General features: G+C 44.1%; 1 protein-coding gene across 3 annotated transcripts in view; it reads left to right on the top strand.

Moving 5' to 3' along the window:
* The first annotated feature begins 5,691 nt into the window (after positions 1-5,691).
* LOC100661405 (putative serine protease 47) overlaps positions 5,692-16,443 on the top strand; it is a 38,385-nt gene continuing 27,633 nt past the window's right edge. For 2 of the 3 annotated variants that reach the window (XM_064290975.1, XM_064290974.1), the window contains exons 1-2: positions 5,692-5,896; positions 11,814-11,980. In XM_064290975.1, coding sequence (XP_064147045.1) covers positions 5,710-5,896; positions 11,814-11,980 — 354 coding nt within the window. In that variant the 5' untranslated portion in view covers positions 5,692-5,709. Of the gene's footprint in view, positions 5,897-6,196; positions 6,221-8,960; positions 10,597-11,813; positions 11,981-16,443 lie in introns of those variants that run through there. The other variant, XM_064290977.1, reaches the window with a different exon arrangement.

The raw sequence follows: 16,443 nt of genomic DNA, 5'->3' as shown, positions 1-16,443 counted from the left end.
AGGGAAAATGAAGAACACCAAGGCCACACGACAACTAAGAGCCCAAGAGACAGAAAGGGCCACATGAACCAGAGACCTACATCATCCTGAGACCAGAAGAACTAGTTGGTGCCCGGCCACAATCGATGACTGCCCTGACAGGGAGCACAGCAGAGGACCCCTGAGGGAGCAGGAGATCAGTGGGATACAGACCCCAAATTCTCATAAAAAGACCAAACTTAATGGTCTGACTGAGACTGGAGGAATCCCGGCGGCCATGCTCCCCAGACCTTCTGTTGACACAGGACAGGAACCATCCCCGAAGACAACTCATCAGACATGAAAGGGACTGGTCAGCGGGGGGGAGAGAGACGCTGATGAAGAGTGAGCTGATTATATCAGGTGGACACTTGAGATTGTGTTGGCAACTCTTGTCTGGAGGGGGGATGGGAAGATAGAGAGAGAGGGAAGCTGGCAAAATTGTCAAGAAAGGAGAGACTGAAAGGGCTGACTCAAGAGGGGGAGAGCAAGTGGGAGTAGGGAGTTAGATGTATGTAAACTTATATGTGACAGACTGATTGGATTTGTAAAGGTTCACTTGAAGCATAATAAAAGTTATTAAAAAAAAAGAAAAAGAAAAAAAGAAGCAGTCTCGCCGTCCTTGCTTCTTGGGAGCATTCTGGTTGTACTTCTTCCAAGGCAGATTTGTTCATTCTTTTGGCAGTCCATGGTATATTCAATATTCTTTACCAACACCACAATTCAAAGGCGTCAATTCTTCTTTGGTCTTCCTTATTCATTGTCTAGCTTTCACATGCATATGATGCGATTGAAAATACCATTGCGTGGGTCAGGGATGCCTTAGTCTTCAAGGTGACATCTTCGTTTTTCAACACTTTTAAGAGGTCCTTTGCAGCAGATGTGCCCAATACAATGCGTCTTTTGATTTCTTGACTACTGCTTCCAAGATGGGTACTGACTGTGGATCCGAGTAAAATGAAATCCTTGACCACTCCGACCTTTTCTCCATTTATCATGATGTGGTTTATTGGTGCAGTTGTGAAGATTTTTGTTTTCTTTATGTTGAGGTGTAATCCATAATGAAGTCTGTGGTCTTTTATCTTTATCAGTGAGTGCTTCAAGTCCTCTTCACTTTCAGCAAGCAAGGTTGTGTCATCTGTATAATGCAGGTTGTTAATGAGTCTTCCTCCAATCCTGATGCCCGTTCTTCTTCATATAGTTCAGCTTCTTGGATTATTTGTTCAGCATACAGATTCAACCCCAGGCTGAGTAAAATTCCACTGCCTCAAGCAGCTTGCTTGGCACACCTGATAGCTTTACATTAAAACCCTGGTTCCTTTGCTTGACACACCCCATAGTTTACATTAAGATCCTGGTTCCCCTCTCCTTAACTGCTGCCCAAAATGAGAGGAAATTGGCGGAAACCAGTTTAGCTGCTAAATTGACATTCAGGATAACATTTTAGACTTCATACATAGTAACAATTAAATGGAAGCCTGGGCTTTCTACTCTGCTATGACTGTTAAAACCACTGGGTCAATCCATCTCATTGAAGGTTGTCATGGATTGAACTGTATCTCCCAAAAATATGTCGATCAATTTGGCTAGGCGATGATGCTTATGTGATTGTCCACCATTTTGTCATCTGATGTGATTTTCCTATATGTTGTAAATTCTATCTCTATGATGTTATTGAGGTGGCATAGGTAGGTGGTAGTTATGTTAATGAGGCAAGACTCAATATACAAGATTGGATTGTGTCTTGAGCAATCCTTTTTGAGACATAAAAGAGATAAGTGCACAGAGAGACAGGGGGACCTCATGCCACCAAGAAAGCAGCTCCAGAAGCAGAGCAAGTCCTTTGGACCTGGGGTTCCTGGGCAGAGAGGTTCCTAGTCCAGGGGAAGATTGATGACAAGGATGTTCCTCCAGAGTCAACAGAGAAAGCCTTCCCCTGTAGCTCACGCCCTGAATTTCGGCTTCTAGCCTACTAGACTGTGAGAGAATAAACTTCTGTTTGTTAAAGCCATCCACTTGTGGTATTTCTGTTACAGCAGCACTAGATGACTAAGACAAGGGTCTTCATCTTTTTCACCGATACTCTACCAAGTATGATGTCCTTCTCCAGGGATTGTTCCCTTCTGATAATATGTCCAAAGTAAGTGAGAAAGTCTTGACATCCTCACTTCTAAGATAAAAAGGTAACTGCTGAAAATTTGGCCCTCCACCCACCTGCAGCCATAAGACCTCTTGAAATTTAAATTAAAAAAGCTCAGAGTCTTTTTTGGTAAATCATGAGGTAATGGTTTTGTTATTGACTACCCTTTTCTAGCAGGAAGAGATAAATTTATAATGCTATAGGGTAGCTTCTGGAGCGGGAAACAATCAATGCTTTTGCAGTTTGGGTCAGGATTTTTATGGTTAATTTTTGGTTTGTAAGAAAAACTTTTAAAATCAAAGTAAGATGTCTGTTACTAATTTTTTTTTTCTTTGACAGATTTAGGACACACCCTATTTGATATGGTTTCATTAGTATAACAAAAAAAACTATTCCCAAATGGAATTACATCCACAGGTACATGGGTCAGGATTCCTACACATATTGTGGGGGGATACAATTCTAGTCATAACAGGTCCCAAGACAATTCAATGGGGGGAATGGCCAATTTCTTTTTCCTCCAACAAATGGTGATGGGACAAATGGATATCTGCTAGCAAGAAGCAAAACAAAAACAAGAAACAAATCAAAAACTTACATCACACTATATAAAAATTAACTAAAAATTGATTATAAGCCTAAATCTTATAACTTCTTCAAAAAAAAAAAACCACAGGAGAAAATCTTCACAACCTCCTAATCGAAAAAAAACAAAACACCAAATCCATTACCATCGAGTCAATTCTGACTCATAGTGATACATGAAAAGTAAAAAAGGAAAAAAAAATCAATTTGTATTTCATCAAAAGTAAAAACTTTCACTCTTCAAAAGTCACTCTTAAAGGGATGAAAAGAGAAGCCAAGGACTTAGAGGAAATATTTGCAAATCATGTACTAGTAAAGAACTTGCATCTGCAACATATGAAGAACTTTTACAACTCAATAAAAAGACAAATAACTCATGTTTTTGAAATGGGCAAATGATTTGAATAGACAGTTTACTAAAAAAGTTATATAAATGACAATTAATCTCAGAATAACATGTTCAACATCATTAGTCATTAGGAAACGCAAATTAAAACAACAATGAGATATCACTTCACGCCCCCAAAAAATGGCTATAATAAGACAGACAATACCAAGTGTTGGTAAGAATGTGGAAAAGTAGAACCTTCCGTAATCTGGCAGTTTCTTAAAACTTTAAATACAAATTTACCATACAACCCAGAAGTTTCACTTTTATGACTCCACCAGAGAGAAACTAAAACATATGTTCCCATGAAGAACTGCACATGAATATTCACAACAACATTGTTCATAATAGCCAAAGTCTTCAAGCAATCCAAAGGTCTGTCAACTGATAAATGAATGTACACCATAAAATGGAATAAAAAGGAACAAAACCAACGATACATGCTATGACATGGGAACTTCAAAAACATTACGCTAAGTGGAAGAAGCTAGACGCTTTTACATGAAATGTGCAACGAATGCGCATGTCGGTGCATAAAGCAGATCAGTGGTTGCCTAGGGCTGAATGTGGAAGCAGGGATTAACTACTAATTCGGAGAGGCACAATTCTATAAATACATTAAAGATCATTGACGTGTACAATTACAACGAGCGAATTTGTGATATGTAAGTTATATCTCAATAAAGTGGTTTTATTGAGTTAATAAGAAATCTTACACAGTTTCCTAATTCCGTGGCTTATTTGACTCCTCTATATGCTTTGGGCTTTAATTTTGGAGTGTTGTTGTTAGGTGCCTTCGAGTCAACTTCAACTCATAGCGACCCTATGTACAACACAACAAAATACTGCCCTCTTCTGAACAATCCTCACAATCTTTGCTATGCTTGAGCCCACTGTTGCAGCCACTGTGTCATCCATCTCGTTGACAGTCTTCTTCTTTTTTGCTGGCCGTTGACTTTACCAAGCATGATGTCTTTCTCCAGGAACTGGTTCCTCTTGATAACATGTCCAAAGTAGGTGAGAAGAAGTCTAGCCACCCTTGCTTCAAAGGAGCACTCTGGCTGTACTTTTTCCAAGACAAATTTGTTCATTCTTCTGGCAGTCCGTGGAATATTCAGTGTTCTTCACTAACACCATGATTCAGAGGCATCAATTCTTCTTCGGTCTTCCATATTCATTGACCAGCTTTCACATGCATATGAGGTGACTGAAAATGTCATGGTTTGGGTCAGGTGCACCTCAGTCCTCAAAGTCATATCTTTGTTTTTCAACACTTTAAAGAGGTCTTTTGCAGCAGATTTCCCCAGTGTGATATGTCAATACAATTTTGCAATACATGCCTTCTTTTGATGATATTATCCATTCCTATGGCCTCAACTCTCACCTAAACCCTTAAATTCCCCCAATCTACATCTCTAATTGAAATCCTTTTGCCCAAATTCCAAATAGATATTTCTAAATGCCTCTTGGGGAAATTCAACTAGATATTTCATAGATATCTCAATCTTACTATATTTAATATAGTCCTCATTATTTTGACCCCAGCTTTGTTCACCCCACCCAGCCCATTTCCTAGATTTCTTTCTTTTCCTCCTTAGAACCTCCTTAAAGAGAAAGAGCCACTGGCTAGCTGGAATCAGCTGAAACAGGTCCTGCCCTCCATCCCGGCATTCCAGATAACCGTTAGCTCATTAACTGCTTTAAGCAATTTAAATTTAAGTTTAAATTCTCCACCCCTGCGTAGAGAGCTGACATGCTAATAAAAAAAATGACTTAGTTCCTCCTGCTCCGGGGATCAAACCTGGACATTAGAAAATGCTTACTCATTCTGAAATGCTCAGCGCCTGCGCCTGCTCATTTTCTATTTTGAAACTGATCCTGCCTATATAAACCAGCCTCAACAAGCTGCCTGAGAGGCAGTCTTGGATGGCACACAGCCCGGTCTGTCTCCTTGCTTGTCTCTTCGGGAGAAAGATGTGACAGGCACTTCCTTAAAGATTTACACCCTTGGAAATCCTATGGGACAGTTCTACTCTGTCCTATACAGTCACTATGAGTCAGAAGCGACTCTATGGTAACAGGCAATTATTAAATTGATATATTAGTGTATACTAATTTTTTAATACTAATTGCTATTTTTATACTAATTGCTATTGCCTTTACTCTTTTCCACCTAGACACTAAAGTGAATAAAATAATTTCCCTGTGGTCTGGTGTTTACAATCTAGTGACGAAGAAAAAATACCCTGTCCCATTTTTCTATGTCGTCTATTTATTACACCAGCACTACCTTTTTTTTTTTTTTCCTAGCGTTGGGGGCGGGATCAGGCGCCTGGCCTCAGAATGCGATTAGGAGCTGAGCTCGGGTTCCTTCTGGTGCCCAGCTTGGGGCAGGGTCCGGCTGGCTGGGGGTGGGGCCAGGGATTAAGGCAAAGGCAGGGTCAGGTGCCTGGCTCAGGGTGTGGTCGGGGCGCGGGAGCAGGGCGGGACCAGGGGGCGGGGTCAGGGCGGGGTCGGGGGTCAGGCTCTGGGGTTCCTTCCTCTGTTGGTCCACGGGGGCTATTGGACCTGGGCAGTGATGATGGGTGCTGAGGCGGCTCGGCCTGCTCGAAACAGTCCGCGCACCCTGTTCTGGCTGCGCCAGGTACAGCTGCTGCTGCAGCTGCTGTTGCCTCTGACCGAGGCCGCCTTGTGGCCGGGAGAGGCTCCGTCTGCCGCCCCTCCTGTCAAAGAGCGCCTTCTCCTCGCCCCCTCCCAGGCTCCAGGTGAGTGAGGAGGACAAAGCCTTACCGGGGAGAAGGGGCTGGAGGGCCGGCACTACTGACCCCAGAAGTGGAGGAGTCAGGGGAGGAGGTTCAGGTGACCAATGGCCATGCCCAGGGTGATCGAGGGATTTGCAACAGGAGCTGAAAGGAAGACCTCATGGGGCCTGAAACCGAGGTGCATAGAGCTGGGATCAGCCTATAGGTAACAGCCAGAGAAGATGGGGAAGTGTGGGGCAGGCAGGTGCCCTGGGACCAGGAAGTCACCTAAGTCTCATCTCTCCACACTCTCCTCCCAACCAGGTGGTCTCAGAGACATCGACCAAGGTGGGTCTAGCTCCTCACTCACTGGGGTCTTTCTTGGGTGGGAATTCTCCCCAGAGCCCAGGTGTGAGAGCCATGGAAGGTGGGCAGATGGCAAGGGTGTCTTCAAGACTGGGTGAAGAGAGAAGGTACCAGGACTGTTGAAGTGAGGGGACCCTGAGTTGGGTGGGGCTCCAGACGTCTCATTTCACCTTGCTTGGGGGTGAGGGGCACAGAACAGGGACTAGGACTCTCCCTTTTCATGGGGCCTGAACACATGACTTCATATCACTTCCCTTCAGTCTCTCCTAGGGGTGAGTCTTAGAAGCCAGGTTGTCATCATGGGCCCCACTTCTTTAGAAATGGAGAATTGAATCCAAAGAGGGGAAGTGGCTTACCTCAGGTCACATAAGCATCACAGAAAGTTTTGGTTTTCAAACTCCAACTTCTGCCTGTGATGTCTCTCCCCTGGTTATTGGGGTGAGGTAGAGGGGGCAAAGCCACTTAAAAGCCATGACATTCAGCTAGTAATGTAACCTCTAAGACTCTCACCTGCAAATAGGTATAGAGGTGTGCTAGCTGAGGGAAATAAGGTCCGTGGTGTGCCTATCACAGTGCTTGGCCCAGGGATGGTGCTGTCTTTCCCAGAAATGCAGCCTTGAGCTCCCTCGGTCACCCATCCCCCACCAGACCCCTGGGCTATCATTCCCACAGGGCTTTGTTGTGCTTAGTGGCCTGGTCCTCAGAGGCAGCCATTGAAGGCAGAGGCCAAGACAGCCCTCTTGGCCTGAGTGTCCCTTGATAGAGGGAGGCATCTCACTGGTAGTGACATTCTGGGGTACCACAGGCGACTCTAACATAGGTGGGGTGGTGGTGGTGTCTTCACAGTGTGCGGAAAGCCCAAGGTGGTGGGAAAGGTCTTTGGTGGCCAGGACGTGGTGGCTGGCCAATGGCCATGGCAGGCCAGCCTGCTCTACCAGGGCTGGCACTTCTGCGGCGCAGTCCTCATTGACACCCAGTGGGTAGTTTCAGCAGCTCACTGCTTTCTCAAGTGAGTCTTTCTTCCTTGGTGCCCCAAGCAGAGGGGATGGGTGGGGGAGGAAGATGCAAGGGGAAGAGGAAAGAAATGGGTAAAGGATATCCCAAGTCTTTCTCCTCCCAGCTTTGCTGTGGGACAGTCTGCCGCCACCAAACACATGGTACTGTTCCTGCCTTTGACCTGGCATTCCCCTCCACTTGGACTCCCTCCCCACTTAACTCTCCTGCATCTGCCTAAATCCTTCTTATCCTTTGCTCTCATTTCAGGCAGTGCCTCCTCCAGGGAATCTCCTGTTCCTCTGTGCTGGAGTCAAGCATCTCTTGTCTGTGGCCCAGGGTTCACTCATGGCAGATCCCCTGTGTCTGTCTTCCCCAACACAAACTTGCCTTTAGAGCATTGGCAGTGTTTGTCTTGGCCACGATGTGATGTGGACAAGCTTTTTGCCACCTGTAGACCAGGCATTCTCTGTGGATTTCCCATACACTCCTGTTGAGTCGGAATCTCTAGGCACTGACCTAGGACTCTGCGTGTACAACCAGCAGCACTTTGTAACACTATATTCCCAGGAAGAGCTGCAGTCCCCATGACCCCACAGGCCAGCCTACATGGGTGGGAAAGTGTGGGGCTCCCTGACCTTGGAGACATGAACTAGACAGTCAGGAGTCTAACTCGTAAGGCCTATCCTGGGCCTGGCTCTGTGCCCATCTTCTTAACAGACTTGGAGAGATCCAGAGTGAGTAGGGGAACAGCACAGCCCACGTCATGGAGTTGGAGCTCAAGCATTGACTGGCTTTGGGACCCCACCTGGGTCCTGTTAGCCTCTACTCTGTGCCACACTCCATGTGAGACCCTCTATGTCATAGATGATGGGAGATCCCGACTTGAGATGTTTTGCCATCCTGCTTATTAGGCACAAGCTTAATAAGGGTGAAGAAGGAGAGAAAGCCTAAAGTGAATAAGAGGGGATGTCTGAACTGAGGGTAAAGGGTGAGAATGATTTAGCCAGATAACAAGCTTTATTAAAGGAAGGTGAATACCCCAGGTGAGAGAAGTCAGAAGATGCTATGCTTCAGTCTGGGGGTTGAAGGGAGCTTCCAGAAGAGGGCGTGGAGTTGGAGGGACTTGTCTGAAGGGAAGATTTGGACATGTGTAGTCGGGGAGGGCCTTCACGTGGATGAGCCATGTGAACAAAGTCATGAAGTTTGGAAGATTCATCACGCATGTTCATGGAACAAGAAGAGATTCGGTTTCATGCTCTCATTTGTTTATTTAACAAATCCATGAGTGCTTGCAACCATGTGGAGAAGCAACCCTTGGGAAGTAGGATGTCTAAAAAAAGGAGAAAGGCAGGAAAGGTGGACAGGCCAGGAGGTGGGTCATGAGGAACCTTCAGAAGGTTCAGGTTAGAGTTAGCATTGAGCCAGATCTTCTCTTGTGTGAAATAAAAGTGCTCAATTTGGTGACCCCACCAAGCACAGCACTAGATTCTCTGCTCTTCAGATTCTAGGACATGATGGGGAAGTCATGTGTCCTGAAGTTGTGAGTAGACTATCAATCAGCTTCAAGGGAGAAGGGCTAATTAGAAAGGGGGAGACAAAAGCTGTCTGTAATCATGGTGGGGTGGGGGGACCCAGAGGGGTGTGGACAGTTAAATGAGGATGCAAGGAGAGAGTGCTTGCCCCCTACTCAGAGATAATGGATGATAATAGGCCCTTTCTCCTCCAGCAAATCCCATGCCCCAGAGGATTACCAGGTTCTGTTGGGAAATACACAACTGTACGAAGAAACTCAGCACACCCGGAAGATGCCCGTGAATAGGATTATCATCCACCCAGACTTTGAGAAGTTTCACCCCTTTGGGAGTGACATTGTCATGTTGCAACTGTACCTGCCTGTGAACTTCACTTCGCACATCATCCCTGCCTGCCTCCCAAACCCTGATATACTGCTGCCCAGTTACACATCCTGTTGGATAACTGGCTGGGGAATGCTCACCGAGAACAGTGAGAGCACATGGTGGAGAAGGGGACAGAAGAGGGAGGATGAGGGAAGAGAGACAGACAAGGAGGGGAAAAGGAAGGTATGGCTCAGCCTGAGAGGTCTTCAGGCAAAGAGGCCCAGGGCTGTGCCTCATTTCCATAACTTGTAAGCTGAGAAGACCATATTGGGGCCCTTCTAGTTCTAAAAATGGAACTAGAGCCCAAGATTCTAAAAGTCTGGGAATATTTTGCTTTTGGAATCAAGAATTTGGGGTTGAATTTTTGTGGTTCTTTCTGTAAGATTTTAATTAGCCATGAATCTGAGATCACTTGGTTCAACTCCAAAATTCAAGCTTGGGGCCTGGGCCATTGCAGGCCACCACCAAACATCTTGATTTTTCGGTGCCATAGAAGGTGCTTGGGAGGTGTACAAGAAAACACATTTATGGCTTCTGACTCCAAACTCCCTACCTTGGCTATAAAGCCTTTTCATGGTCAAGTTAGAATGACTATGACTTAATAGTGTTTACCTCTGTAAAAGTTTTTTTGCTCTTCTCTTAGCCCAGGTCAACTGTATACTTCATAGACTTATTAGGGTCAACAAAATAACAGTTGAAAAAGTATTATTTTTAAAGACAGGAAATGTACACAAAGGCTTATGCATAAGGTGTTTTATTTTTTTAAAAAAGGCATGTTTATACTTTGAGGAAATGCTTAGGGTGTAATATTAAGGAAAAAATATATATTTGGAATTATTTGTAGGGTCATAATTTGCTACAGTGTTTCTCAACAGATGTGCTACCAGCATTTTGGCCATAACATGTCTTTATCAGGTGGAACTGTTAGCATCCTTGGCCTTTGCCCACTAGATGCCAGGGACACTCCCTAGTCATTATGACAACCAGCATCCCAGCATTTCCAAACATGCCTCCATGAAGGCACTGCTCCTCACTGAGTAAGGACACTCTAGTGTGCACTGAGGAAGGAAGCAGGAACGGAAAGTGTATATATATATATCAAGGCTCAGAGTTGGGAACAGAAACAGCCACCCATCTGTCTCCTGTACCCTTACTTCTCATTTTGGCTCTTTTTTTTGAGTATTTGTTTGCTCACTTGTCTTCGCATGAATACAGACACATACAGAGACTGGTCACTCCTTGAGGGCGTGGACCATGTCTTAGTTGTTTCAATATCCCAACCTCCACCACAGGGCCTGGCGCCTTGTAGCTACTCCACTGCTACCTCCCTGTTCTATAGATTATCATTTCTTGCGTGTAGCCTCCTAACTAATCTCCCAGCTTCCACCGTCGTGCGCCTCCACTTTAGTTTTCGAACAGTTGTCAGAGTGTTAATTTTAAAATACCAGTCATGCCACGTCTCCATTCAGTGCCCTCCAGGTTCTTCTCATTTGTGCTTAGTATGAAATCCAAACTCCCTACTTTAGCATACAGCCCTGCATATTGGCTCACTTCTTCCTCTCTGCCTTCTCCTACTGTAACCCTTATACACTCCATCCTAGCCACAAGCACTTCCTTCCTGTTCCTTTAATATGCTAAGGCTATTGCTGCCTCAGGACCTTTACTTCTGCTCTTCCTGCCTAGCAAGCTTTCTCCCTGAATAGTTGCCTGACTAGTTCTTCTTGACACAACGAAGCTTAGATAGCTCCTCTGGGAAGTTTTACTTGATTATGTGAGCTAAAATAGGCAACCCCAACTATCACATCTCCCTGTTTTATTTCCCTCGTGCCTTTACTAGATCTAAAATAATTTTATTTCACTTACTGTTTCTGCCAACTAAAAATGTTTCCCACTATATCACTGTTGTCTAGAAGATACCTAAAAAAGGACAGATGAATAGATGAGTGAGTGGATGAGTGGGTGGATGTCAGAGGATGGGTGGATATTGATGAGTTTGTGGATAGAAGGATAGGTGCGTGGAGGGATGGGTGGGCGGGGTGATGGTGGGAAGACAGATGAAGTTGGTGGATGTGTTAATAATAGATGGAGGGGAAGTGGGGTGGATGGATGACAGAGGAATGGATGGAGACAGGAATGAAAGGGTGAATGGGCAAATGGAAGAATGAGTGAATGAATAGAATTTTGAGGGAAGTGGGTAGATAGATGGAAGAAGAAGTATAGAAGAAAGATAGAGAAATGGGAGAATGGTTAGTGATAGACGAATAGATAATGGATTGTACAGTTCATGAAACAGTAGGTGGGTTGGTGAATGGTTGCTAGGCCCCAGTAAATGGACTGTGTGTTGGTGGGACTTGTCTCTTTGTGTGTGTGTGTGTGTGTGTGTGTGTGTGTGTGTGTGTGTACGAGGAATAGTAACAGTGTGGTCTATTGCTATGAGATAGGTGGAGGGATTACAATAAGTTTGTGGAAAAGTTTGAGAAACAGGAAAGGGGCTTATCAGAATGAGTAGAAGACATGGTAAGCAGTGTTGAAAGACGAGCTGTGCTGACAAAACCCCATGTTTGTGAGAGAGTACTAGGAGGACACTAGCGAGCAGGAAGGCAGAGTGGGGGTTCAGAATAGCCTGGGATTCCTTTGCTAGGCTACTTTCCACTTCACTGATCTCTACGTCATCCTCACAGTGCAGCTGCTTCCACCCTTCCGTCTCCAGGAGGGCAAGGTGGACCTCATTGAGAACAAATTCTGTAATCTCTTATATGGACAAAGGACAGCTGGAAGCAAAATCTACTCTCTGCATGAGGAGATGTTGTGTGCTGGGGACTTCTCGACAGGAAAGGCCATTTGTCGAGTAAGTAAGATCACTTCTCTTCTTCCTCTGCGTGTTATCAGGGCCCCAGTTTCCCCTGGAGAAGGTTGTGTTGCCTCTGTTCTTTGTAGAAATACCTGGGACTTCCTGGGATTGCTCTGTGTGTCTTCCCAAGACTCCATCCCTCAGTAGTTTTCCCCAGACTAGCTGTTTTCCAAGCCCTTTCAAGCAACAGAGCATCAGCTGGCAGGACACTCAAACAGTATTTTTTTGTTGTATATTTTTAAACTTTGTACTGAAAGATAACATAAATACAAGAGTATGTAATTCATGAGTTTGTAGATGAATTTTCACATACTGCCTTACCAGCAGCCCAGAAGCTACCCTCATGTCTACTTCCTGTCCCTAATGCCCAAGGAAAACCACTACCTTCATTTTTAACACATGGGATTACCCAGTCCCAGTGCCGTCGAGTCGATTCTGACTCATAGCGACCCTACAGGACAGAGTAGAATGGCCCCATAGAGTTTCCAAGGAGCACAACACATGGGATTAGATTCTGAATTTTCTATAAATAGAATTTACAGTGGGCAGTCTTTCATGTCTGATCTCTCTTCACATTGTATTTGTGAGATTTATCCATACTGTTACACACCTACTTATAGTTTGTTTATTCTCATTGCTCTATAGTTTTCTATTGTGTGAATTGAATTCTATTATCAAGTCTACTGCCTATGGGTATTTGGGTCATTTCCAGGTTGGAGGTATTATGAGCAGCAGTGCTATGAACATTTTTATACATGTCTTTGGGACAGAAATGAATCCACTTCTCTTTCATAGAAATCTATGAGTAGAATTTACTGAATTAAAAGGTATGTGTATGGAAGGGGGGGGCAAGACGGTGGCATAAGGAGTCACTCCTCTACATGCCCCTAAAACTAAGCCAGTGAACAACAAATAAAAATTAGTACAGATAGAGATTTCAGAGCTCTGGATAGCAGTTAAGGAACTAAGGTAAGTCCCAAATCAAGACAGAGAGAGAGCAGGAACAGCAGAAAGACTGAGATTTGCCTACCCTACCTGCCAGTTCAGCTCACTGCAACCATTTTGGACATGGACAGGCAATACCTTTGAACAAAGAACCCAGGACACCATCCACACCGAGGACACAGACTGGCTCAGAGATACTAGGTGAATAGCCTCAGAAAGGTCCAGCAAAAGGGTTGGGATGCCTTCTCTGTTGGAGTAGAACTGAGAGTTAGTAGCATATCAGCACAACATGGATTTGAAATCTGATAAACTAAGGAAAGTGCAGTCCCATTAAAGTGGTGCGAATTGGGTGTGGGAACTCAAAAGGAGGGAGCAAGGAAGCACAGGTGCAACAGTTGGGGAGCTCACAGGGAAGCTGAAATGCTGTGGGTGAGTGCTATTGAGTCACAGAGATCAGAGGTGGAAGGACACCAAGACCCAAGACCCACAGAAGAGCCACGGGACCCATCCATCTGCCAGGACAAGAAAAGCACATCAAACAGGCAACCCAGCAGGAACCAACTGGATTCCTACCTAACAACCTAACAACCAGGCACTGAGGGAGAGCCTGCTCAGGATTGCCCAAGCAGAAAGAACCCAAAGCTCTAAAGCACTAACCCCACCTCCTCCCCACTTCAGGAAAGCCATGTCCCACCCCTTCTACCTTTAGCCAGTGGAAAAGTGCAGCACCTGTGCATCCAGCTACATAGGGAAAGCCATGCCCCAGCCCCACAGATAAAAAAAAAAAAAGATGTGAGGAAATCCTTTTCCCAGTGTTGCAGTCTGCTTGGGATAGATACGCCCCACCTATAGACCTCAGAAGGAACTTCACACCCCAGTAACATCAGCTAGCTTAGGGAAAACCACCCAGAGTCAGCATCCAGAAACTTAGAATTTTACAAAACACCTTAAACCTGGAGAGCCTGGATAGAACCCTGTATTAAGAACAACAACGAAAGTAACCTCAGACCCCCTCACAGAAAGGCTGAATCAATGCTGGAAGGGCCAGAGTGCCCCTAATGGAACTTAGCAGAAGAAAGTGGAATTAAAGTATAAAAATGTTGTTGGTAGGTGCTCTCCAGTCAGTTCCAACTCATACACAAAACACTGCCCAGTCCTGGGTCATCCTCACGATCTGCTATGCTTGAGCCCATTGTTGCAGCCACTGTGTTGATCCATCTCATTGAGTATCTTCCTCTTTTTTGCTGACCCTCCACTTTACCATGCATGATGTCCTTCTCCTGGGATTGGTCCCTCCTGATGACATGTCCAAAGTATATGAGATGAAGTCTAGCCATCCTTGCTTCTAAGGAGCATTCTGGCTATACTTCTTCCAAGATGGATTTGTTCATTCTTCCACGGTATATATAGTCAGTATTCTTTGCCAACACTGTAATTCAAAGGCATCGACTCTTCTTTCTTCTTCCTTATTCATTGTCTAGCTTTTGCATGCATATGAGGCAACTGAAAATACCATGACTTGGGTCAGGCTCACCTTAGTCCTCAAAGTGACATCCTTGCTTTTCAACACTTTAAAGAGGTCTTTTGCAGCAGATTTACCCAACACAATATGTCATCATATTTCTTGACTGCTGCTTCCATGGCATTGATTGTGGACCCGAGTAAAAAGAAATCCTGAAAATAATTCTTTGGAAATACATAAAATTCTGAGTTCCAGATCATCATAGTAAGATATTAAAATGGCCCACATTAAAAAAAAATTATAAAGCATACAAGATCACAGGAGAAGATGTTCCGTGCTTATGGATTGGAAGAATTAATATAGTCAAGATGTCAGTACTGCCCAAAGCAATCTACAGATACAACTTAATTCCAGTCAAAATTCCAACAACATTCTTTACAGAAATAGAAAAAACTAATCCTCAATTTTATCTGTAAATGGCTTTGGATAGTATTGAGCATGGAACACCTTTCCATCTGTTTAGGTCTTCTGGAGTCTCTTTCAGAAACCCTGGTGGCATAATGGTTAAGAGCTACAGCTGCTAATCAAAAGGTCCAGCAGTTTGAATCCACCAGGTGCTCCTTGGAAACCCTATGGGGCAGTTGTACCCTGTCCTTTAGGGTCACTATGAGTCTGAATCGACTCAGTGCCAAAGGGTTTGATTTTTTTGCTTTCAGCAGTGTTTTATGATTTTCATTGTATAAGTTTTTCACATTGCTGTGTAAATTTATTCCTAGATATTCATTTTCTTAGATGTTATTGTAAATGGAGTTGTTTACTTAATCTTCTTTTCAGATTTCTCTTTGCTGGTGTTTAGAAACCCAACTAATTTTTGTGTGTTGAGCTTGCATCCTGCAACTTTGCTAAATTCCTCTGTTAGTTCTAGAAGCTTATTAGTAGATTCTTTGGGATTTTCTATATATAGGACCGTGTCATCTGCGAATAGAGATAGTTTTACTTCTTCCTTTCCAATCTGGACACATTTTCTTTCTTTTTCTTGCAGTACTGCTCTGGCTAGAGCTTCCAGTACAACACCGAATAGGAGTGGTGAGAGTAGGCATCCTTGTCTAGTTCTCGTTTATAAGGGCAAAGTTCTCAATCTTTCTCCATTGATTATAATGTTGGCTGTTGGTTTTTCATAAATGCCTTTAATCATGTTGAGGAACTTCCATTTTATTTCAATCTTGTTAAAAATTTTTATCGTAAAAGGGTGCTGAATTTTATTGAATACCTTCTCTGTGTTGATTGAGCTGATCACGTGGCTCTTTTCCTTCGTTCTGTTAATGTGGTGTATTATAACACTGACAGATTTTCTAATGTTGAGCCATCGTTACATTCCTGGAATAAATCCCATTTGGTCATGATGTGTAATTCTTTTAATATGCTGTTGGATTCTGTATGCTAGTATTTTGTTGAGGATTTTGGCATGTATATTCATAAGGGATATTGGTCTGTAGTTTTCTTTTCTTGTAGTTTCTTTGTCTGACACTGGTACCAGAGTAACGCTGGCTTTATACTTTTTGGAAGAGTTTGAACAGGATTGGTGTCAGTTCTCTAAATGTTCAGTACAATTCCCCCGTGAAGAAGCTAGCAAAAACTTGTACAAGTCAAGGTCATGGAAGCTCCATAGACACATCCAAACTCCCTGAGGGGCCAAATTGCTGGGCTAAGGGCTGTGGGGACCATGGTCTTGGGGAACATCTAGCTCAGATGGCATGACATAGTTTATAAAAAAAGTGGTCTACATTCTACTTTGGTGAGTACCTTCTGGGGTCTTAAAAGCCTGTAAGCGGCCATCTAAGATACTCCACTGGTCTCACCCCTTCAGGAGCAAGGAAGAATGAAGAAAATTAAAGATACAAGGGAAAGATTAGTCTAAAGGACTAATGGACCACATCTACCATGGCCTCCACCGGACTGAGTCCAGTACAGCTAGATTTTGCCCAGCTACCACCATTGACTGCTCTAACAGGGATCACAGTAGAGGGTCCTGGAAAGACCTGGAGAAAAACGT

Source organism: Loxodonta africana, chromosome 9 (genome assembly GCF_030014295.1).
Source record: "Loxodonta africana isolate mLoxAfr1 chromosome 9, mLoxAfr1.hap2, whole genome shotgun sequence".
NCBI classification, from domain to species: domain Eukaryota; kingdom Metazoa; phylum Chordata; class Mammalia; order Proboscidea; family Elephantidae; genus Loxodonta; species Loxodonta africana.
The sequence above is the reverse complement of the archived record's forward strand: the minus strand, read 5'-3'. Positions and strand labels throughout refer to the sequence as shown.